Source organism: Aulonocara stuartgranti (assembly GCF_965226115.1).
Source record: "Aulonocara stuartgranti genome assembly, chromosome: 11".
NCBI lineage: Eukaryota > Metazoa > Chordata > Actinopteri > Cichliformes > Cichlidae > Aulonocara > Aulonocara stuartgranti.
The window spans coordinates 28,854,526-28,878,307 of NC_138947.1; the positions used below are offsets into that span (position 1 = coordinate 28,854,526).

The 23,782-nt window shown below is 39.6% G+C and overlaps 3 protein-coding genes and 1 long non-coding RNA gene across 6 annotated transcripts; 1 reads left to right on the plus strand and 3 right to left on the minus strand.

The window, feature by feature from the left end:
- Nucleotides 1-8,090: 8,090 nt before the first annotated feature.
- Nucleotides 8,091-23,486, plus strand: LOC309717507 (hepcidin-like). 2 transcript variants are annotated; one of them, XM_082552145.1, is made up of 3 exons: nucleotides 22,657-22,806; nucleotides 22,894-22,980; nucleotides 23,146-23,486. In XM_082552145.1, exons 1-3 carry the CDS (start codon nucleotides 22,723-22,725, stop codon nucleotides 23,236-23,238), a joined length of 264 nt encoding a protein of 87 aa, XP_082408271.1. In that variant the 5' UTR covers nucleotides 22,657-22,722; the 3' UTR covers nucleotides 23,239-23,486. The 2 variants fall into 2 exon arrangements, 1 of the variants encoding a protein (XP_082408271.1); XR_014279706.1 differs by lacking the exons at nucleotides 22,657-22,806; nucleotides 23,146-23,486 and adding an exon at nucleotides 8,091-8,427.
- On the minus strand, nucleotides 14,099-14,669 carry LOC309716453 (hepcidin-like; the record flags this gene model as incomplete). Its single annotated transcript, XM_082550251.1, has 3 exons — nucleotides 14,507-14,669; nucleotides 14,331-14,408; nucleotides 14,099-14,194 (listed from the first exon to the last, which is right to left on the minus strand). The coding sequence occupies exons 1-3, from the start codon at nucleotides 14,591-14,593 to the stop codon at nucleotides 14,099-14,101; spliced, it is 261 nt and encodes an 86-aa protein (XP_082406377.1). The 5' UTR covers nucleotides 14,594-14,669.
- Nucleotides 19,155-20,416, minus strand: LOC309716454. Of its 2 annotated transcripts, none has more exons than XR_014279439.1 (3): nucleotides 20,268-20,416; nucleotides 19,335-19,379; nucleotides 19,155-19,242 (listed from the first exon to the last, which is right to left on the minus strand). It is a non-coding gene; the product is annotated as an uncharacterized lncRNA (long non-coding RNA). The 2 variants fall into 2 exon arrangements; XR_014279440.1 differs by lacking the exon at nucleotides 20,268-20,416 and adding an exon at nucleotides 19,610-19,689.
- Nucleotides 21,628-22,332, minus strand: LOC309716452 (hepcidin-like). The gene is made up of 3 exons (XM_082550250.1): nucleotides 22,146-22,332; nucleotides 21,970-22,047; nucleotides 21,628-21,833 (listed from the first exon to the last, which is right to left on the minus strand). Exons 1-3 carry the CDS (start codon nucleotides 22,230-22,232, stop codon nucleotides 21,738-21,740), a joined length of 261 nt encoding a protein of 86 aa, XP_082406376.1. The 5' UTR covers nucleotides 22,233-22,332; the 3' UTR covers nucleotides 21,628-21,737.
- Nucleotides 23,487-23,782: the final 296 nt, after the last annotated feature.

Here is a 23,782-nt window from a genome sequence, read left to right on the forward strand (position 1 = left end):
CACTATTAGAACTTATTTCTTGCACTGAGGCCGTTTGTTTCCCACTTTCAAACAACAACTTTGATCTCCACATTTCGACTTATTTTTCAAAATAGTATTGAGCTTAATATCATAATTTTGACTTTATTTGCAAACTGAACAAATACATTTTTTTCTTAATGTGGCCCTAATACTTCTTCATAGAAAGAATGTCTGTAACACACCGATATTTAACCAATCAATCACTCACCTCAGCACTCTGACATTCACTTAACTTATTGTGGTCTGACCTGTGTGATATGCAGCAATAATAAACACCAGCTGTAAATGTTGTATCAGTTATGATCTTGATAGGCACTTGAATTTTGTCTAACTTCCAACAAACACAGAACATTTATTGAAGTATTTTTCTTACAGATGGATCAAATTAGAAGTCTGGCGTTAAGTCAAAGAATACACTCTTTAGTAAGCTAATGGCTTTCTTCCAATAGGCTATTAAAATTGGATCGACATCGTTTAGAAAATAACCAAGAAGCTAATGTGATCGTTGAAAAAACACTTTCTTTCTTTCTGTTTTTCCAATTTTTAAATATTGTGGCTTTCGATCACAGCTAGAATTTGGCATACATAATGGCATGTAATCACTGTGACTGGTAAAGATGTTCTGGCGAACATGGCTGAAACCCTGATGTCAACTGGTCAAAACTAAAGTATGACTGCAAAAACTGAACCGCAGTTTGGACAGATGTTGATGTCTCCACAAACAACATAGGTCCTACAAAGTGAGAAGTCTAGATGTGGTTATTACAGTGAAGGGAATAATGCATCCGTCTTCATATAGTCTTTAAACAATGACAACTTAATTGGTTAGTATACCTTTGTGAACAGGAAACCACACACCATCTTCTCAGTGTTAACAAAGTTCAAAAAGAGTTCCATCAACCACTAAAATATAGTTGTACATGTGTTCTTTAATATGTTGTAATAAAAAAGCTGTTTAGCGATGACATTTATTTGTTATTATTTAAAAAAATCATCTGACTGCTACAGTCACCTGGAATAAAGTCATACAGTTGGTTTGTAGATAAGATAAGATAAGATAAGATAAGATAACTCTTTATTGTCATTGCACAGTCATACATAGTACAGTAGTACAATGAAATTGGAAAAACTGTCCTACGTCGGCACTACATATAACACAACACGACACGATATGACACATCACAACGTAACAAACAACACAACACAGTATATTAACTTAGTATAAAAAAGAAGAATAAGTGTATGTGTATTGCACACTGTTATTATTGCACATTAATTATTATTGCACCTTGTTATAAATATAAATATTATTGTTATCGTTTTAAACATTGTTACCTCCCCCTAAAAAGTCCAGGTAGGTATCCAGTCAGGTCAGCTAGTTACATTGATCAGGGCTATTGCCCTGTTGTAAAAGCTGTCCTTGAGTCTATTTGTTCGGGACCTCAGCAGCCTGAACCTCCTGCCAGACGGCAGCAGCTTAAACACCCGGTGTCCTGGGTGTGTGCAGTCCCGTAGGATGCTGCGTGCCCTCTTGAGACAGCGAGTGCTGTACAGGTCCTTCAGGGAGGGAAGAGGATGTCCAATGATTTTTTGGGCCATGTTGATGACCCTCTGGAGTGCCTTTCTGTGTGCTGTGGTGCAGCTGGAGAACCACACACCGATGCAATATGTCAGCACACTTTCAATGGAGCAGCGGTAGATGACGGTCAGCAGCTCCTTCTTCAGGTCCATTTTTCTGAGGATTCTCAGAAAGTGGAGACGCTGTTGGGCCTTCTTTAAGACCGCAGAGGTGTTAGAGCTCCATTGGAGGTCTGTGTCTATGTGCACACCCAGAAACTTGAAACTGGAGACCCTTTCCACGCACTCCCCGTTGATGCTGACAGGCTGCAGCTCGGACTTCCTCCTTCTGAAGTCAACTACCAGTTCTTTTGTTTTGGTGGTATTGAGGTCCAGGTTGTTGTCTGCACACCAATCTGACAGCCTCTGAACTTCAGCTCTGTATGCAGTCTCATCTCCCCCTGAGATGAGCCCCACCACAGTGGTATCATCTGCAAACTTGATGACTGTGTTGTCTGGGTGGGAACTAACACAGTCATGTGTGTACAGAGTGTACAGTAGGGGACTCAGTACACAGCCTTGTGGAGAGCCGGTGTTGAGGCTGAGGGCTGAGGAAAGATGAGGCCCCACTCTAACTCTCTGTACACGGTCTGAGAGGAAGTCTCTGATCCAGCGGCAGGTGGTGGAAGGAAGTCCAATTTCCAGCAGTTTATCTATTAGTCTGTCCGGGAGTATCGTATTGAAAGCAGAGCTAAAGTCAACAAAGAGCAGCCTGGCGTAACGGCCCTGCACTTCCAGGTGAGAGATGGTGGTGTGGAGCGTTGTAGCAATGGCATCTTCAGTTGATCTGTTAGCTCTGTATGCAAACTGGAGCGGGTCGAGTGTGGGTGGCAGGCAGGACATGATGTGACGTCGGACCAGTTTCTCAAAGCACTTCATTATAACAGGTGTTAGAGCAACTGGTCGGTAGTCGTTGAGGCTGCTAATGTTAGTACGCTTTGGCAGTGGGACAATTGTGGCTGACTTTAGGCACGGCGGGATGCAGGACTGGGACAGTGAAGTGTTGAAGATCTTAGTGAAGACCCCAGCCAGCTGGTCTGCACACTCTTTTAGGACCTTTGCGGTTACCCCATCTGGTCCGGTGGCCTTCCTGGGGTTCACTGCCCTCAGTGTGCGCCTCACCTCATATTCCTGCACTATGAGGCTTGGGCTGCTGCTGTCCGATGTTTTTGCTGCTGCTGCCTCAGTCAACGTGGTATTGCCAGGTTTGTAGTTGGTTAAGTGCTGAACTCCCTGCCATACCTGTCGTAAGTTGTTGGTGGTGAAGTGGTCTTCGATCCTTCTCTTGTACGCTGCCTTGGCCTCTCTGATGCCTCTTTTCAACTGAGATCTGGCTGCACTGTACTGCATACCATCACCGATGGTATGCCACTCAACATCCAAATGTCTTAGTTTTTAGTTAGCCAAGAAGCGCAGTCAATATCAGATCTCTGCTTTTCTTACAAAAACTTTTAAAAAATCAACATTAAAAAGGAAAAGTCTTAAAGCAAAATGCTGAAAGTGGTTCAGACATAGACATGTGGTCAGAGTGCTTTATTCTAATGTGCTATTTTCATGGAAATGCTTAATTTAGAAGCATCTACTGCTGAATAATTAGATGCTTGTAAATTAGATGTTAATTTTAACTCTAAATAAAACGTTTTGGGGGGTTTTTAACTGGAAGGACCTTAACAGGAACTTGATCTACTTGAGGTTTTAAAGTGGTGAATGACACTACTTATCATGAGAAAATCAAACGTCAGTAATATCAAGAGTGAGCATCACTGTCAACAGTGGTAGACTCAGTAATAATTCCCAGGTTACTATAATAACCTATACCAGGGAGAGAGGAGGGAAGCTTTTGATGTTACTGCATATGTGAATCTGTTAGGATCTATTTAGGTTCAAGTGATGCCAATTTTGTTATTGGATGCTGAACGCAAGGGTCGGGGAAGACATCTGCATACCAACCAAATGTTTGTGACTGTGCAGACTTGACTGCAGGGACTACATTACAATCCACTGACTGTGAATGTGCTCGAGACAGTGAACTTCAAATAGTATAACAGCAGTGACTAACAGGGTGTGGTGTCTTCTGCTGTTCGTGTCAACAACAGAGTAGAATCAACCTTATAGTGCCAGCTTAAACTCTAAGCTAAGGCAAAAGCAGGCTTGTTGAAATGACATGCTAAAATTCTGCCTTTTGTAGCACAAACTGTGGTCATAGTTAATGTTTTATATATGAATTTGAGCCAATGAGCATTTGAAATAGTCTTTTAGTCTTTTTTCTGCTGACATAAAAAAAATACTGGATAGCTCAGCTGAACTACCTTCTTCCCTATGTGCTCATGAACAGATGCAGACAGATCTTTGGATTTTAAAAGAAAAAAAAATTGTTCAATTTAAGCAGGAATTCCCTTCAGATGAATTCTGAGGAGACTTTTTTTTAAGAAGGGTCATCATTGTAAGGTTACAATAATTACAAAATTCATCATGTCAAAAACAGACACGGAATGATAAAAATACGGAAAGTCAAAACAAACAAGGAACATAATGCAAAGTCTAGTTTAGCAACAGAAGCTTTGCTCTAAAAGTATGAAGAGCGTTAAATTCTCCCAGAGAGACAAAAGCTTTCAGTTTTTTTCTGAAGGTTTTTTGTGACTGAGGTGCAAAATAACACGACTCTGTTCTACCTAGTTCAGAAAACATCCTGGGTACCCCAAAAGAGGAACCACCTGGAGGAGTGAATGTCATACCAGCTGTTGGAGAGCGATAAGAGATCACACACATAAGTTGCTGGGTTCACAGTATGCCCTGGTGGATAAAAATATATCAACGCTTTTGTGTCCTTAGGCTAAATGAAGGCCACGAAATCACATCATAACATAAACAGCGATGTGTTCCGACTCTAATTTTACCTTCAGATTTACTGCTGACCCTCCAGTTCACATGCGTTTTTGCCCACAGACAGTCCAGTTTTTTCAAATGTTTAAACATGTTTCCAGAAACTGCAGCTTAGTTTGGTGAAGTTTTTAAAATGTTGTCTATTTCACACAATATGTAACAAAACTCTGTCATTTCAGCCTGGTAATTTAAGTACAGTAAAAGAAAGAAAATCAATGCAGAGATACAAAAAGGTAACAGGAAATATTTGTTTGTTACTGTAATACAAATGATGCAGTTGAACTGACAATGAATAAATATGTAATAACTACCTTCTGCCTCCTAAGCCCCCCCGTGCTCTTACTCTCACTTTTCTTCTTTCTCTCTGTTCTTGCTCACCCATCTTCTTGCCTAATATTACAAACTTTAGTGAAAAAAAAAAACATATGAAAACTGACAAAATGTGACTTGTTGACCTGTAGCAGCCAGTTTGAACAAAGCTTTTTTCATAGAAATGTTATTACTTTATGCAAATGCAAATGTTTCTTTACGATTATTTATCCTCTTTTTATCTGATATATCTGAATTAAGTGTAGTAAATGGTGCAGTAATTCTGCATGGTTTTCTTTGTTGAAATGGTTGCACAGATGCTCAAATATCTTCTGACTGCATTTTGAACAAACCTGATGGAAGTCGATGAAAGATCATGTCCTGATTTGTTGCAGTATTATTATTCTCTGACTCTCACTACATGTGCTAAAAAGACTTGTACTGTACTCCTTTCAAAAAAATTTACAGCCTCCTCCAGAGTAAATAGACGTGGACTCCAGCTAACACAGTACACCGACAGCATGCACTCATTATAGACAGTGTTGGGTAAGTTACTTTAAATTAGTAACTTAGTTACATTACTAGTTACTTCTATCAAAAGTAACTCAGTTACTTCAAGTTACTCGTTACTTTCAGAGTAACTAGTTACTAGGGAAAGTAACTTTGGTTTTACTCAGAATTCTCTTGTTAATGTGTTGCTTCCGTAACTGGATACCCAGCCAGACTGCCAGTATTCTAGCTTGCTTACTTGCCATAAGTGCACTGTGCCACTTACCAATAGAAAGGAAAAAATAATGTGCACATTTCCATAAGAGAAATCCCACGCCTGGACCGTCGTTGACCGCCGCATGATTCTAGCCTGCTTTTTACATCCAACACAAAAACTGCAGTCGTGGTGCTTTCGATGGTACTCAGAACTTGGAAATTCTGCCTTCTGAATAGGAAGATCTAGGTAACACCAGACTGCAGATGAGCTGCATACAGGGCTGGACTGGGACAAAAAAAAATCGTCCCGGGGGATTTGACTAGAGACCGGCCCACCATTATAGGAAAAATCATAAAGCCTTTGAATGAAAACAAACGCTGTTGTGACAGTGATGTACACTGTTCTGATGGTATATATGCATCAATTTATCAATCGTTTGTTGTAAGACTCAGATAATTATTTTTTTAAAAGCTAGACATTTTAAATGAGAATAAGAAAGAAAAGTATTTCCTTGTGCCCCCCTTTCCCTGTTAATGCCCTACCTGCCCCCCTGGCAACACTTTGCTAGACCCGCCCCTGCACAGTTACCAGCTATCAGCTAAGTAAAAAAAGGATCCTGGTGTTATTTGTCTCTCAGAAACAGTTCATAACTTCCCTTCAACTCATTCATGTCACCTAAAAGGTAAACCTGTTTCTCCATCACCTGTTCAGCTCTGATGATTCAGTAAGGACATCTCCTGGTTTCATCTTCATGTTTCCCTCTCACCACATATTCAAACCGACATCATGACCAGCAGGTTTACAGCTGTGGCTCCAGCAAACATCAGCTGATAGTAGAAAGTAATATTAAATAAATTCTAACAACAGCTGATCAAGCTTAAACGTACTGCTGTTGTTTAGCGCGACATCCGCTGGTTTCCTCTTTCTGGCGCAAAGTGAGCGATAAACAAACAAGAGAGAAAAGCCGATCAGCTGATCATTGATCAGTTTCATGATTGAAGTAGCAACAGGAGAGGGAGGGGGGAGAATGAGAAAAGAAGAGGCAGCTGTGCTTCCACCACTTGCTAATGTTATTGAATCTGTGGAAGCTCCGCGATAGCCACCACACGAAGTAACGAATAACGAGCCTATCTAAATCCCAGTAACGAGTAACGCGTTCCTGGTTTTGGCATAATAACTAGTTACCGTGCTCGTTACCACAATAATAACGTAGTTACTGTAACGCGTTACTTAATAACGCGTTAGTCCCAACACTGATTATAGATTAATGTGGTTGTTCTACAGCAACCACCAGAACTGGGATTATGCACTTGACTTGAGAGGAGTAAGAAAACAGAATTTAGTTGACTGCAATCTACAGTCTACTGACATCTAGTGGTGAGATTTTACAGACTGTGCCTTTAAACCCTGGAAAAATAAATAAATTTTTAAGACATGTTGCTAAAAAAGTCCAGCGTTCGTGTAGGTGAACAAAGCTTGCTAAATGATCCAGTCTGTGTTCAGAGATTAAACAGAATGATTTTTGAGTGAGACCAGTGGAAGTTGAATTGAAGTGTTACATTGACCATCATGCTTCCAGAATTGTGTTCACATTTCCACTTTCATTTCAGATCATTTTTTCTAATTTTTCTCTATTCTTAGTACACACCAAAGAGCAATGTTGTATTTATGTAGAAATATGTGCAAACCACCTCTTTACTGTTCCATGACTACAAGAGGAACATGAAGTATTCAAGGTGCTCCACCGAAAGATAAACATTTGCTTAATGACTGGGTGGATCAGTAAATTAAAACACACATTACACACATTTCCATTCACCTGCGCTGATGACAGATTAACTGTTTTAAATGAAACACACACTGGCAGTTTGGGTGAAATTTTATCGCATAATTGTTGAGTGTGTAAAGAGGCGTCCTGCTCTGACGTCTCCACTCCGCTGCAGATATAAGCAGTTACTCTGCAAGACTCTGACAGACCTTTTCCTCCATCCTCAGAGGAACCAAACTGCATCTTTTCTTTCAAAGCATGTTCAGTTCGACCTGCAGGTGAGTCCACACAGGTGAGTCTGCGACATCTCACGCAGCTCCTAAAGGCTATGTCGTTTTCATCTCAGTCTGAGTCTGTGGTATATTAAAGTAAGTGCCAGTAACATGTAAACTATTATCAAATAAATAATAAAACAAATGTAATCAATTGAACTCTATGTATTCTGTATATATATATATATATATATATATATATATATATATATATATATATATATATATATATATATATATATATATATTAGGGGTGCAACGATACACAAAATTCACGGTTCGGTTCGGTTCGATACTTTGGTGTCACGGTTCGATATTTTTTCGATACAAAAAAATGTTCATGCATTTTTAATTTGTCATTTATTAAAATTATAAATATATATTTTAACTCAAAAGTACAGTTTTTAAATTTAACCCTAACCCTTGTGCGTGTTTTTTATTTTGACAGCGAATGCGCACCTGCGGACCACTTATGTGCAGCCCGAATATCGTTGCACCCCTAGGGTGCAACGATATTCGTATCGATATTGAACCGTTCGATACAGTGCTTTCGGTTCGGTACGCATATGTATCGAACAATACAACATTTGTAATTTATTTTATCAATTTTCCTTCTGACGATGCTGTCTGTGTTGAGCGCTCAGTGAATCTGCGTTCGACTACTCCGCCTAGGCTGCACTGTCGAGCGCAGATCCACTGAGCGCTCAACACAGACAGCATAGTCAGAAGGAAGAGCGCAGGGCAAGCTAGCGAGACAGAAGTTAAGCTCTACTTGCAACAGGCAAATTGAACGTCATTCAGATCTGGTGTTTGGAATTATTTTGGTTTTCATGTGACGTATGACCCTGAAGGTAAGCGAGTCATGGACTAAAGTAAAACAGTATGTTGAATGTGCCATGCAATGCTCAATTACATTGGTGTGAACTAGTGTGTTAGCGCAGTTAGCTCGTTAACGTGTTGGCCGTCTAGCCCCATGCATGGAGTGATCGGCGGTAGCTCGTTAACGGAGATTTGCCGTGTTGTGGGGTTAAGGTCATTTCAACGAGATTAACCTGAAAGCACTAGTGGGAACACAACGAATATGACTGCACATTTACGCCGACATCATCGTAGTGCAAAGACAAGTGGAAGCAGACAAAAAAAAGCAAGCATGCTACTAACTTTAGCCGAGTCATTTAGACAGCTGTTAGCACATGATTCTCCTTATGCTGCTGAGAATATAGCCCAGAAGAAGCGGATAGTATAGCTTTTATTTTGGAAAGAGACATTTCTCTGTAATAAACTCTCTTTTCCAAAGATGAGTGATTCCTCAATCAGATACAGGGCTTGCAATATCGCTAGCCCGACGTCCCGGAGCTAGCGATTTTTTCAGTCGGGCTACCAAAATCTATCTCTTCCCTGCCCGTCGGGCTATTGTAGGAAAAATATATGTCAATGCTTTTGCATTCTTTCAGAAATGTAGCTGGGTAATTATGTCATTGGCATCGGTGAGCCACTGTCAATATGTGACATATTGAAATCGCGTTTGAATTTGCGCTTGTTTTTTTGCTTTCACTTTGCAATCGTGCGAACTGTGTATAGAGAGCGACAGCACTGATCTGTGAGTGATGATAATTTGTGCACCAATTCCTCTGACATCGTCTTATTAATCGTTAGCTTACTATGCAAACACGACAAGTGAAATCTCCCGCAGCAAGCTTAAACATGTGAGAGGTTGATCGCGCAGAGAATCGCTGAGCTTATGTGAGTGAGCGTGTAAAAGCAGCAGGATATATATTTCAGTTCTGCTGAGCCAAATAAGACAGGTCAGGGTGAAGAAGTGACAGCCAAAGAAAAGCTTACCACAAAACGGAGAAGTTATGACAAATCAGACTATAAGGCAAAAAGAAAGTGCAGCTTTATGGTTTCATGGACAAAAGAATTTCTGTGGCTGCGATATGATGAGCTAAATAACCAGGGCTGCACATAAGTGGTCCGCAGGTGCGCATTCGCTGTCAAAATAAAAAACACGCACAAGGGTTAGGGTTAAATTTAAAAACTGTACTTTTGAGTTAAAATATATATTTATAATTTTAATAAATGACAAATTAAAAAGGCATGAACATTTTTTTTGTATCGAAAAAATATCGAACCGTGACACCAAAGTATCGAACCGAACCGAACCGTGAATTTTGTGTATCGTTGCACCCCTAATATTTAATGTTAAAAAAAGTGAAACTTATAATCATCTGTCTGCTTCTGTCTGAAAGGTAACAGCAGCGCTTCAGTGTCAGATCAGAGGTGAGAGGAAAATTTAAAAAAAACCAAAGTTACATATCTCCAAAGTCATTAATATGTGTATCAATTTCTAACATCAATAAGTCATTGTTTTAAAGGTGCTTAGAAATATAGATTAAATAAATATAATTAACACACAAATTTATATTTGTGTGTCTTAATTCAATTCAGTTTTATTTAAACAGTGCCACAATCACAATAACAGTCGCATCTTTCTAGCATCGTTGTAAGGAAGAATGTAAGATACAATAATAATAATGCAGAGAAAAACCCAACAATCATATGACCCCCTTATGAGCAAGCATGTTGGCGACAGTGGAAGGAAAAACTCTCTTTTAACAGGAAGAAACCTCAAACAGAACCAGGCTCAGGGAGGGGCGGCCATCTGTTGGGGTGAGAGAAAGAAGACAGGACAAAAGGCATGTTGTCTCAGACATGTAGCACATTGTACAACAAGTGTTTAGAAATCATCGAGTACTAAAGATGCTAAGAAACTCTCCATTAATGTTACTGGAGTGGAGATATCAGGGATAGGCACGGTTGTGGCACTGATTCACTCTTTAAAAATATGGTCACCCCGGTGTGTCGGCCAGAACACCACCTAAGGCCAAATTGTCAAAAAGTATGGAAGAAGGAACTTGAGGTTTGGTTTGAAGCACTTTATACTTACAGCTCAATTCCTGTGGTTGTAATCACAGGGGGGGTGTGTGTGGCTTTTTATCATTCACGCACACATCACATCCCACAGGAATCAGTGCACCCCCACCGGACCAACACTGCTCGTCCGACATGAAACTGGCCATCTTACTAACTGGATGATGTCACCAGACAGTGGGCTGGATCAAACTAACAGAAGGTTAAATATTAAATGAACAGTTTATAAACTTATATAAACTTACAAACACCTGTATCAGAATTTAAATAGAATTGTCCTGTGAACTTTGGGCCCTTTTATACAGTTACAGATATATGAACATCATAAGAGGTGAAAAGGCTGTTATCTATTCAGTTTAAATTCTTTTTTTTCTTTTTAGAATATATATATATATTTTATAGCCAACGTAGACAGCTGAATGAAATTATACCACCCTGTTAGGTCAGACCTGAGCACTGCACAGCCTCCTGTACAACACTGCTGAAGGATACATGCTTTCAGAGCAAAACACTGCGCAGTTTAAGAGTACTGCTGATGTAAGCTGGTCGTGAAATGCTACACTGTGACTAATGAGGCACCTTGGACCAAATGAGTATAAATACCAGCACCTTTTACCGCAGCCAAGCATCACAAAGGAGCTGACAGAAGCCAGTCAGAGGATCTGACCAACATAAACCATTCAACCTTCCTGAAAATGAAGACATAACATGTTGCAGTTGCAGGGGCCCTTCAGGAGAGCTCTGCTACATTTGCCGAAACAGGCCGACTTAAATTCATGAATGAGCAGCCAAGACACTAACATCTGGTTTTCTTTAAGCAGCCACAAGAGCTATCGGGGGCAACAAGCAATGACAGTCCAGTTGTAACTGTGAGTCAGCTAACATAAGGAGATGTTAGCTGACTCACAGTTGGTGTGCTCAATTCATTCAATTAAAACAATGACTGTAAAATCACTCAAATATAAGTGTGTGCGTGCGTGTGTGTGTGTGTGTGTGTGTATGTGTGGTTCTTTTAAAACATATTTTCCCAATGCCTCTCTCCACAGGAGAAAAGGGGGGGCGGGGGAGGGGGGGTATGCTAAGGGATCGGATCATACTGCAGGCTCTTGACATTTTGCTCTTGTCTTTCGCACAAAATCAAACAGAATCCTGTTAGGTGTCAGGTGTTACTTTTGCTTCAGACAGTAGATTGTTTTATCCGTGCTTTTACTGACTACTGAAACTTATGGAAGCCAGTTTCTGCCACAAAAAAAAAAGTATCCATAACTTGGAATTTCAAGTTATCTTTCTCAAGATTTCGACTTATTAACTCAAAATTTTGACTCATTTTCTTGAAATTTCGACTTATAAATTCAAAATTTCAATGTATTAATTCCAAATTTTGAGAAAAGTAAGTCAAAATTTCGAGTTAGCTCTGCCAATCAACAATCTACGTGGAATGCACACTCAAAACCGGATCACAACTAATTGGCGCTTTCAGGAGTACGTTTGCTGATCGAAACGCCATGTGATTCCGCTAATAACTCAAGGATTTCATCATTTGTGAAGTCACGCTGAAAATAATCAGCAATTTGTGCATTCACGACTGGCTGTAACACTGGTAGCTTAGCTGTAGCATTTGTAGCTGAGGGCTTCAGCTTCCAGGTAACAAGGAAAAGACGTCATTCACGTAGATTACTGATTTCGACTTATTAATTAAAAATTTTGAGCTACATTTCGAGTTAATGAGTCGAAATTTTGAGTTATGAATACTTTATTTTTTGGCAGAAATGGGCTTCCATAGCACTAGCTTCTGTGGGGGTGAAAAAGTTGTAAACAGGAAAATAAACAAAGCGGGTGGCTTATGAATGCTCATATGATTTATCACATCATTGGACACTGCACTAGTACTGCTACTTTACAGTATACAGTATACACAAAAACACACACACAGATTCTTGGATTTATTCGCAAGGTGTTTCAGCACATAAATGAGCTGCTCCACTCACGGTTTGCAGGTGCACAGACCCCGAACCAAAAGGCAAAAGCCCTAAAATGAAACCCATTACACAGTAGTTACACAGCTATTCACAATGAATGGTCAACAATAAGCTAAATATAGGAACACCATAAGAGGGTGGATCGATTAATAGATGGAGGGATGGACTCAATAGTGAGCAACTGCAATACAAACAACTGCAGCACCATTATATATCCATCTTCTTTAAAAAAAATAATTTTGTGTGTTATGCGTGTTTGTCATTATATCTCAAAGAATCAGCATTACTTTCCTTTTGCTTTGGTATTTGAGGACAAACTATGGTGAACAAGCAAATGCAGGCTTGCCTTTCACTTGGAATTTCCAAGCTGCAGGCTCAAGCATAGATGCTGGGAATACAGAGTGTTGGAAGTTCACCCGTGAGAGCAGGCTGAACCATTGTGAGTTATGAGCGACAAAACGTGTCCTAGCTGCTTAAACAACATTGAGCAGCACACCAGACAGGTTTCAGAAAATAAATACAGCAGCCAAGGAAGAGTTAAGAGATAATAATTCTGTTTAGATGTAGGCCTTCTTTTGTTTTATGTACAGTAACTAAATGTTGCTTACACTATGGTTCTATGAGGCACTTTTACTGTGAGTCTGACAGGTTTTAGAAATTAGAACCAGCAACTAAGACAGAGTTAAGATGTAATATAACAACTTAGTTTATGCAAATGTAAGCCTGTCTTTGCTGGTTCACACACAGCTGTAAATCCAGTAGTAGTCCAGTGCCTAATACAAATCCAGTGCTTGTATTAGGCACTTTATACTGTGTATGAAATCTAAACATAGAAGAAAGAGTTTATAGCTTTTCTTTAACTCAACTACAGAAGCGCATTTTCTACAGGACTCAACACGTCATGCAGTGCTTTCAGAATATTGGTTATATGCTTATCTCATCATTCTTAAATGAACTCACAAATGACATCCACAGTTTGACGGATTGAATCTGAGCATTTAAAAAGTTATTATCTGCAGCAAATAAACATTCGAGATCCTGATCTGTTTTCATCCGTTTGGTTGGTTTAAAGAATTCTTTCATGAGCCATTAAAATTTTTGAAGTTATTATAGGGAAACAACGTATCAATGATAATGATATAAATAGTACATATTTTGGTTCTTCAATAAAAGTATCAGAATGATGCTTGAAAAAAGAAACTTGGAGTTGTAGAGCAAAGAAACAAACATGGATAATTTCCCATTTCCGATGCAGTGGAATTTCCCAGTCCCACTGATGCAAGACTGCTCCAGACATAGCTTTTGTACTTTGAGTGCTTGTTTCTCTGTGTGTGAACACTCTCCAGCCCACCCCACAAGAAAGTGGTTATGTAAATGGATAGATGGATGGATGGCCATTTTTAAAGGTCTAATAAAGGAAAAAGCTACATTTAAAATGACAACAAAAATGCACATTGCACTTAAATTAAAAGTTTATTGTGATAAACTGTGCAATACAAGCACGTGGTTGAGGCAGTAACTGAGGACACAATGTTACTAAAACAGTAGAATCTCACACATTAACTGTGACATACAGTTTGTTAATACTGAGTGGTTGTTGGAGCAGGAATCCTCAGAACCTGCAGCAAACTCCACAGATACCGGGGGTGCAGCAGCCACAGCAAAAGCAACACTTGATGCCACGCTTGTGTCTGCTGTTATACAGCGTCTGTGGGAAACACAAGAGACATGAGCACAGAGTTCATCTGCAGCAGCATCACTGCTCTTTATATTCACCTGCTCTAACAAACACTTTCATTTAGCTGAAGTAATTTGGCCACCTTCACTCAGTTAGTGTTACTTACCTTCCATGAGTCCACTGATGCCTCCTCATGTGCTGCTGCTGGATAGTCCATGCTCATTGGCTCCTCCAGCTCCTGCTCCTGTTAATGAATTGAGTGCAGTAGAAACCACATTGTAGCACTGAAACAAACATTTGCAGCTTGTAAGCTAATACACTTGGTTAAAGTCAAGTTCTTACTTCAGTGACTGGGACAGCAGAGCTCTGCTGAACACAAATGAATGTGAGCACGACGGCCACTGCAACTGCAACACTGAACGTCTTCATCTTAGGAAGCTTTGAGAGGCTCAAGTTCGACTCTTTCTCCTGGTCCGGATGATTGTTGTGAGCTGAGTCCTTCTGTCTGATGGTTAATGTGTGCAGAAGTGCTGATATTTATACTGATTTGGGCCCCTGCTGCCTCGTCACTCACAGCTCTTACTCTACCTGATTTCAGGAACATTGCAAAACTCCATATTTTCCTGTGCTATGAAATTGTAGGAATGGAAAATTCCTGAGGAAGGAGAAAATCTGTACTTTTCTCAGTCGGCATGAACTTTGACCTTCGGATGTTTAACTATATGGGTTTTCCCTGTCCTATTGATGCAAGCCTGTTCCCGACAATAGTTTCTGTACTTAATGATGTCACAAGACTTTAAACTTAACTATAACATAGATCATAGGTGTCAAACTCTGGCCCGCGGGATATTATCTGAAACAGCATTACACAGTGTTACACCTACTTTACTTTACTTGGTTTAACTTTCAAATAACCAATGAACCAGTCCATCAGCTCAAAGCTATTGTACATTACTGCATTTTTGTCATAATTAGTGGTAAAATTGATTGATGATGAGATGCTCCCTACAAATATGGGAAAATTCCACCAGATGTAAAACTCACTGTGGTTCTGTCCTCCTATTCAAAAATATTGTCGTCTTGAGTAACATATCTATAGAAATCTGAATAATGCTGTGAGTGTAAAACCTTAGCTTTTCATGAAAATGGTGAAATAATGAAAAAATGGTGAAAAACTTCATGAAACAACATCAGTTTAGAAAAACACCAAAGGATGTCTTCATGATGACTTAATTAAAGAGCACTAGTAATAATTGTTTTGACAGTTTTTGACAGTTTTGGACAGTTACTGTAAAGCTGCTCACTTTACTTTTGCTATCAATGGCTTGGCTCTATTAACAGGTTGTACCACATACGACATGGGCAAGAGTATGAGGCAACAACTCTTAACTGACATCAGCACAAAAACTGTACATCAGGAGCTTCATGTCACTGGTTTCCATTAATGTTTAATTCTTGTCAGACAGAAACAGAAACAGACAGCACATGTTGTAGTATAGTGACTCTGAACTTTTTAATATAATAACATACTGTAGTTCCAAATGCTTGGTACACTGTTCACTGATACAGCAGGATGACCAGATGAAGAAACACTGTCAGACTTTAACAAATGCTAAGCAGTCAAATCATTTCATGTATAACAGTCTATACTTAGTGGTTGATGTGAGAATCGCAGGTAGATATTCTCAGAATCTGCAGCACAATCCACAGACACCAGCATTGCAGCAGCCGCAGCAAAAGCGACACTTCATGCCACGCTTCTGTCTGTGGTACGGCATCTGTGTGAAAGAGGAGAAGAGCAGAGAGTTTATCTTCAGCTGCAAGTCACTTCATTGTTTCTAATTTTATGAAAAGTTGTGAGTGCACAGTTTATTTTAAACATCTCCCTGCATTTGAGAGATCTCACAATTACTGTCTTCATTCATTTATTGAAGTAAACTCACCACCCATGAGTCAGCTGATACCTCCTGATGTTCAGCAGCTGGACTGTCAGTGCTCACAGCCTCTTGTAGCTCTTGCAGTTCTCGTATCTGTAGAGAAAGAAAACAGATCTTAGCATCTTCACAACAAATTCGTGATCAAACACTGTCCAATAGAGACACATGAATGAAATGCAGTGTCGTTAAAAACACTGATGATTTTTTTTCATATTCTTCATTTTAAGAATTTAATATATTTACATCTGAATAAACTTTTAGGCATTACGCTGACTGATTGATGCAGAATTCCCATTGGACTGTTCCCATCACGACCCAGGTGATCAGTCTCTCGATAGCTTTTCCTCTGGTTCCTGCTCTCTGCTGACACTCCTAGCTGCAGCCACGTTCTCCATTCCATCTCTTTAAACAAATTCTTATAAATAGTTTAACCATGTGCATTTAGTTCAGTATTACCTGTTGCCTGTGTCCTTGTCTTTTGGGAAAATACTTTACACAAATAATGGCTCAAAAAGGATTCCTTTTTTTTACTGTGCTGCAATTGATTACTGGATTATTTGTACCATTAATTAGTGTCAACTAATTTTTATTCAGTCTCCACATAGGATATGCTTGTGAAGATGGAATATGGGGGAGAGCAGAAGTGCGTTGAAGTTCCACAAAGGGATGAATGAAGGACATGCATATTGTATTGAAGAAATAAGTAATGAGAATGCTGTTATTTGCATTTACCAGCTCACCTATGTCAGACCTTTTAATAAACAAAATTCTAATGAAAGTGAGAACATGTATACTGTTACATCTTTCAGAAAATGTTTTGAAATTGTGGTGCACAATTCAGAATAAATGTTTTTCAAAAACCATTGCGTCTTTTTAGTAAATGTTTATTTCCAAAAGAAATTTCTAGAAGTTCAGAACAGTAAAATTCCCGCTTTTTAGAATGAATTAGAAGATAACTCTTACGTAGTTAAACTAAAATACTCTTTTGAGAGTTAATATATAAACTCTTAACACCAAGTGTTAAATTATCAACTCCAGACAGATTTGGTGTTTAACACTAAATCAGAGTTAACGTACCAACTCTCCAAAAAGAGTTAAATTAACACTCTCTGGTGTGGACCCATATAGACACTTTAATAGTGTTGAAATCAAATCCGACAGTGTTAATTTGGACATGCTGGATTTGGAATCTACACAGTCACATCCATTCAAATTTTAAATTCAATTCAATTTTTTTATATAGTGCCAAATCACAGTAACAGTCACCTCAAGGTGCTTTATATTGTAAGGTATACTTACAAAGAAAAACCCAACAATCAAATGACCCCCTATGAGCAAGCACTTTGGCGACAGTGGGAAGGAAAAACTCCCTTTTAACAGGAAGAAACCTCCAGCAGAACCAGGCTCAGGGAGGGGCGGCCATCTGCTGCGACCGGTTGGGGAGGGGGAAGGAAAACAGGATAAAGACATTCTGTGGAAGAGAGCCAGAGGTTAACAACAAGTACAATTCAGTGCAGAGAGGTCTATTAACACATAGTGGGTGAAGAAGAAACACCCAGTGCATCATGGGAATCCCCCAGCAGCCTACGCCTAATGCTGGACATACACTGTGCGATTTTTGGCCCATTTTGAGCCGATTTTTCAGTCGTGCAACTGTTTTGGGGATCGACCCGAGTTTGGCCTTAATCGTGTGTCGTGCATCGTATACATGGGGTAACGAGAAGTGATTAACACCTCACGATCAGCTCCTGATCATCAGTCATTTGGTCGTAAGAAAATCAAACCTGTTTGAAATCCTGTCGGCCGTCGTGAGGGTGTCAACGCAGCGTCTCTCACTGCGCACGCGCAAACACAGAGATGAAAGCGAAAAGACAGAACAGCACGGCAGTGCAGCGTGTGATCCGGACACAAGCGATGGAGGCACAACTTGTAGAACTGCCAAGCTCATCCGAGCCTTTTCGATGTGACTTCACAAAATTATCGCGACCACAACAACCGTGAAAATAGTGTAAAATTTTGTGTCATAACCTTCATGCTATGGACGAACAGTGTGAGCACTCAGGTTGCACAGAGCATCGGGCCGTATAGTATGAGACCCTGTATCGTGACCTACGAACTTCTAACCCCTACGAGTCAATCGGACAGTTTGAACAGGAGCTGAATAACGCGACTGAAAAAATTGCACAGTGTATGCCCAACTTCTGGCAGCAAAACCAAGGGAGGATTCAGGGTCACCTGAGTAGGCCATCAGCCTACTAAAAGGATACAGAAAAATCCCGTTGAAATAGTGTTAGTTGTCATCACGGGTGCTGGTGGACTCATTTGAACACCTCCGAAATTTGCAAACGCGCAAGCATTCCTCTTCTTCTTCCAAATCCTCTCGGGACCTTTTCCTCGAGCCTCCAGTTTCATGGTTGTCAGTCTCTTCATGGGCATCTTCAAAGAGTTCATCACTACTGCTCTCAGAGTGATCATACACAATTGAGCTGGTCCCCGAATCAGAGTTTGCGAGCCTGGATCCTTTGCTATTAGGCTCTTCTTCATCTCCATCTTCCTTTCTGGACCTTTTCGTGGATCCAACAGACAGCGGTACCTCATCAGCAATATTACCAAGATGAGGACAGCCCTCGCTATCAGTATCACAGGCAGAGATGAAGTCAGAGTCATCATCAGAAAACTCCTCGCTCCATCTGATTCTTTTGTTGGGCTCCACATCTTCCACATCCATCTCTCTAGACCTCTTCCTGGATACACCTGGCTGAGGATCCTCTTCTGGGATGTACGGGTGAACATCCTCACAGTCTTCAAATGCCTCATCAGAATCGTCATTTTCAATGCCGACAACAACAACAGCATTATGATCATCATGCAGTTCATTGTTGTCAACATTGGCATCATTGTCTCTCACATTAATATTGTGATTGTTTACATTGTTGACATTGCCGTCATTGACATTGTGAAAGTCAATATATAAGACATCATATCGATCCTCTAATTCATCTAGTAGCTCAATCAGCCTCCAAAAAAAGATATCATAGAGAGTAACATAAAGTCTTTCCAGTAAACCCCAGATTCCACCAACAGGTTCGTAAGCTGGCTCCTGATCTCCTCTTGGAAACATTTCTGGGTTAACCTGTCGGCCTGCAAGATCATTTTATCTTTTAATTAGCATTCATAAACATCTGCTGAAAATCAGTTTTTCATCAATTTTACGACTGAGTGCATGTGCTTACCATTACGGTTATTTTGTGATCCATCTCCGCTTCCATTCATTTTGACTACAAGGAACAGAAAACAACAATGATCACTAAACAACTCAGAATGTTCAGCGAATTTGCTTTTTTTGTGATAACTTTAGGCTACGTCCACACGTACACGGGCACTTTTGTAAACGGAAATTTTCCTTTTTCGTTTAAAAACAACCCCGTCCACATGTGCAGTTTTGAAAAAATATCTCCTTCCACATGTAAACCCTAAAAACAAAGTCAGGAACATGCCAAATCCTAACCGTGTAGAAATGTTGGCCAATCAGAAGTCTAGAAGCCTGGGAGGAAAACCTCACAAAACCTTACATACTATACTTCTGAAAGGTTTTTGTCTTTTTCTGGAAAGGCAGCTAATGTTGTGTTACTTTCAAGTGCCTTCATCATTTCAAATGTTAATAGCTAAAGACAGCATTTTGGCTGGTATAGACTCACAACTTTGGAATGGACAAAATGCATATAGCATACATGAATGTAAATTTTTTAAATTACATTTATTGCAAACCGACGTCAGGATTTGTGTTGTGAGAGCGTCTGTGTTGAATGATGCTCACTCTGATGCCTCTGTCTTTCTAAATGGAGGGACAGTAACTGCGTGTGTTTATGTAAGCGTGTAAAAACTGCAGATACTAAGATTAACAGCAGAGCTTCTGTCACTCTAAGATATGATTAAGAACATTTTCTAATTTATGTATAATTTGTCAAATATTACAACAGCTGACAAATAGTTAAGTCTTCATTTGTTTTCCTGAATAATAGAGCCACATCATCCTCTCTATGATGTAAAATATAGTCTAGACTTGCACAATGTAAAGTACAGAAATACTGTCCTGGCAGGCAGGAAAATCAGGCTTTATATTTAAGTAAATGATCTTAAGTCTATAAAATGAAATTTGAACTTACTTTAGTTCTTGGTAAGTTACAGAGCAGTTAATCCTCAGGGAAATGTAGAAATTTCACTAAATAGTCGTCTTCCTTCATACGGTTGCAGTGTCTCTTCAGTTTTGTTTTCATATGCTGATGTTTTCATTCAAAACATGTTTAAATGCTGCGATGCCATTCTAGCATCATAGACTGCGGAATGTACATAGATTCTTTTTACATCAAGTTGTATGCACAGATTTTGATATCTTATATGGAGACAAAAAATACTTAAGACAGAAGTGAATCTTAAAAACTAAAGCAGTCAATGTGTGTTTTTTTTTTTATTCTAATAGTTACTGTAAAGTTCTACTCTAAGAGATTCATCTTGGCCTTTATGCAGGGTTAAAGCTCAATAATGAGGACACACACAAAATATAATACATTTCTTTATGATTGTTAGGCAAAAACAAAGAGAACCCAAAGCTATCAAAACATATATCCACAGTCTTATTCTTGCTCTGCTCCCTAATTTTCCCCTGGAGGCATCACTATGGCAACAAAACAACATGCATTAAATGACGTTCCAAACAACAACAACCAAACTGTTTTCAGTGCTTAATATTTAACATGTCTTCATTATAAACTGTATTTGTGCAAATCAGTGAGGTTGATGTGCACAAGCTGGGATTCAGACTTCGGAGGGTTAATCCAAAAATTAGGTTTACATTGTTGTTCATGACAGTGCAGATTTCTGACGTTTTGTGTGCTTTAAGCATTTAACAATTTGATTATTTTCTAACAAAAAACAGTGTGAAACTCAAGTTACACTTGTGTTTGTAAATGAACTGCCCCATGTCGTGTAGCTTTCTGGATTTTATACTTATTGGGCTACATGTTTATTTATTACACAGGCTATACAGTACATAACATCAAAACTCACATGTTTTATCTAACTAAAGTGTTTAATTATGTGGGCTACAGACAATAATCAAGTTATGGACTCTATTTATATGAAAAATGTATATATTTACTGCATTTGAATCATTTTAACCATATATAACCAACTGCGTATGTGTTTGAAATAAAAATAGAATATTTTGGAGAGTCTCCCCTCAAATGTCAGAACACTTTGGTGTTTGGTTAAATTGTGATTTTGAATCAGTTACAGGGGTTACTGTGATCACGAATGCTTTTCTCTCTATGTGTTAACACTGTCCAGGATATACCCTGCCTGTAGCCCTATGGCAGCTTTGATGGATGAATTGATGGATGGACGGTGCATAGCAGTCAGTTTTACAAATGTAACAAAGGAAAATACGACATTTAAAATGACAACAAAAATCCACATTATATCTAAATGACCATAAAGTTTATTGTGATAAACTGTGTAATACAAGCATGTAGTTGATGCAGTAACTGAGGACACAATGTTACTAAAACAGTAGAATCTCACACATTAACTGTGACATACAGTTTGTTAATGCTGAGTGGTTGTGGGAGCAGGAATCCTCAGAACCTGCAGCAAACTCCACAGATACCGGGGGTGCAGCAGCCACAGCAAAAGCGACACTTGATGCCACGCTTGTGTCTGCTGTTATACAGCATCTGTAGGAAACACAAGAGACATGAGCACAGAGTTCATCTGCAGCAGCATCACTGCTCTTTATATTCACCTGCTCTAACAAACACTTTCATTTAGCTGAAGTAATTTGGCCACCTTCACTCAGTTAGTGTTACTTACCTTCCATGAGTCCACTGATGCCTCCTCATGTGCTGCTGCTGGATAGTCCATGCTCATTGGCTCCTCCAGCTCCTGCTCCTGTTAATGAATTGAGTGCAGTAGAAACCACATTGTAGCACTGAAACAAACATTTGCAGCTTGTAAGCTAATACACTTGGTTAAAGTCAAGTTCTTACTTCAGTGACTGGGACAGCAGAGCTCTGCTGAACACAAATGAATGTGAGCACGACGGCCACTGCAACTGCAACACTGAACGTCTTCATCTTAGGAAGCTTTGAGAGGGTCAAGTTCGACTCTTTCTCCTGGTCCGGATGATTGTTGTGAGCTGAGTCCTTCTGTCTGATGGTTAATGTGTGCAGAAGTGCTGATATTTATACTGATTTGGGCCCCTGCTGCCTCGTCACTCACAGCTCTTACTCTACCTGATTTCAGGAACATTGCAAAACTCCGTATTTTCCTGTGCTATGAAATTGTAGGAATGGAAAATTCCTGAGGAAGGAGAAAATCTGTACTTTTCTCAGTCGGCATGAACTTTGACCTTCGGATGTTTAACTATATGGGTTTTCCCTGTCCTATTGATGCAAGCCTGTTCCCGACAGTAGTTTCTGTACTCTAAGTGACGAGGCAGCAGTGGAGCAAATGAGTATAAATACCAGCAACTTTTCCCTCAGTCAACCATCACGAAGGCGCTGACAAGAGTCAACGAGAGAGTCAAAGGATCTGACCACCTTAAACCACTCAAACCTCCTGAAGATGGAGACGTTCAGCGTTGCAGTTGCAGTGGCCGTTGCACTCATGTGTATTTGCATTCAGCAGAGCTCTGCCACATTTGCTGAGGTTACAGACTGTGTTAAATTCATGTAATGTGCTTCTTCTGCATGAATTTGTTGTGAAGATGCTAAGATCTGTTTTCTTTCTCTACAGATACGAGAACTGCAAGAGCTACAAGAGGCTGTGAGCACTGACAGTCCAGCTGCTGAACATCAGGAGGTATCAGCTGACTCATGGGTGGTGAGTTTACTTCAATAAATGAATGAAGACAGTAATTGTGAGATCTTTCAAATGCAGGGAGATGTTTAAAATAAACTGTGCACTCACAACTTTTCATAAAATTAGAAACAATGAAGTGACTTGCAGCTGAAGATAAACTCTCTGCTCTTCTCCTCTTTCACACAGATGCCGTACCACAGACAGAAGCGTGGCATGAAGTGTCGCTTTTGCTGCGGCTGCTGCAATGCTGGTGTCTGTGGATTGTGCTGCAGATTCTGAGAATATCTACCTGCAATTCTCACATCAACCACTAAGTATAGACTGTTATACATGAAATGATTTGACTGCTTAGCATTTGTTAAAGTCTGACAGTGTTTCTTCATCTGGTCATCCTGCTGTATCAGTGAACAGTGTACCAAGCATTTGGAACTACAGTATGTTATTATATTAAAAAGTTCAGAGTCACTATACTACAACATGTGCTGTCTGTTTCTGTTTCTGTCTGACAAGAATTAAACATTAATGGAAACCAGTGACATGAAGCTCCTGATGTACAGTTTTTGTGCTGATGTCAGTTAAGAGTTGTTGCCTCATACTCTTGCCCATGTCGTATGTGGTACAACCTGTTAATAGAGCCAAGCCATTGATAGCAAAAGTAAAGTGAGCATATTTTCCCATATTTGTAATTATATGAGTGGGGAGCATCTCATCATCATTCAGTTTTACCACTAATTATGACAAAAATGCAGTAATGTACAATAGCTTTGAGCTGATGGACTGGTTCATTGGTTATTTGAAAGTTAAACCAAGCATACTTTTTTTA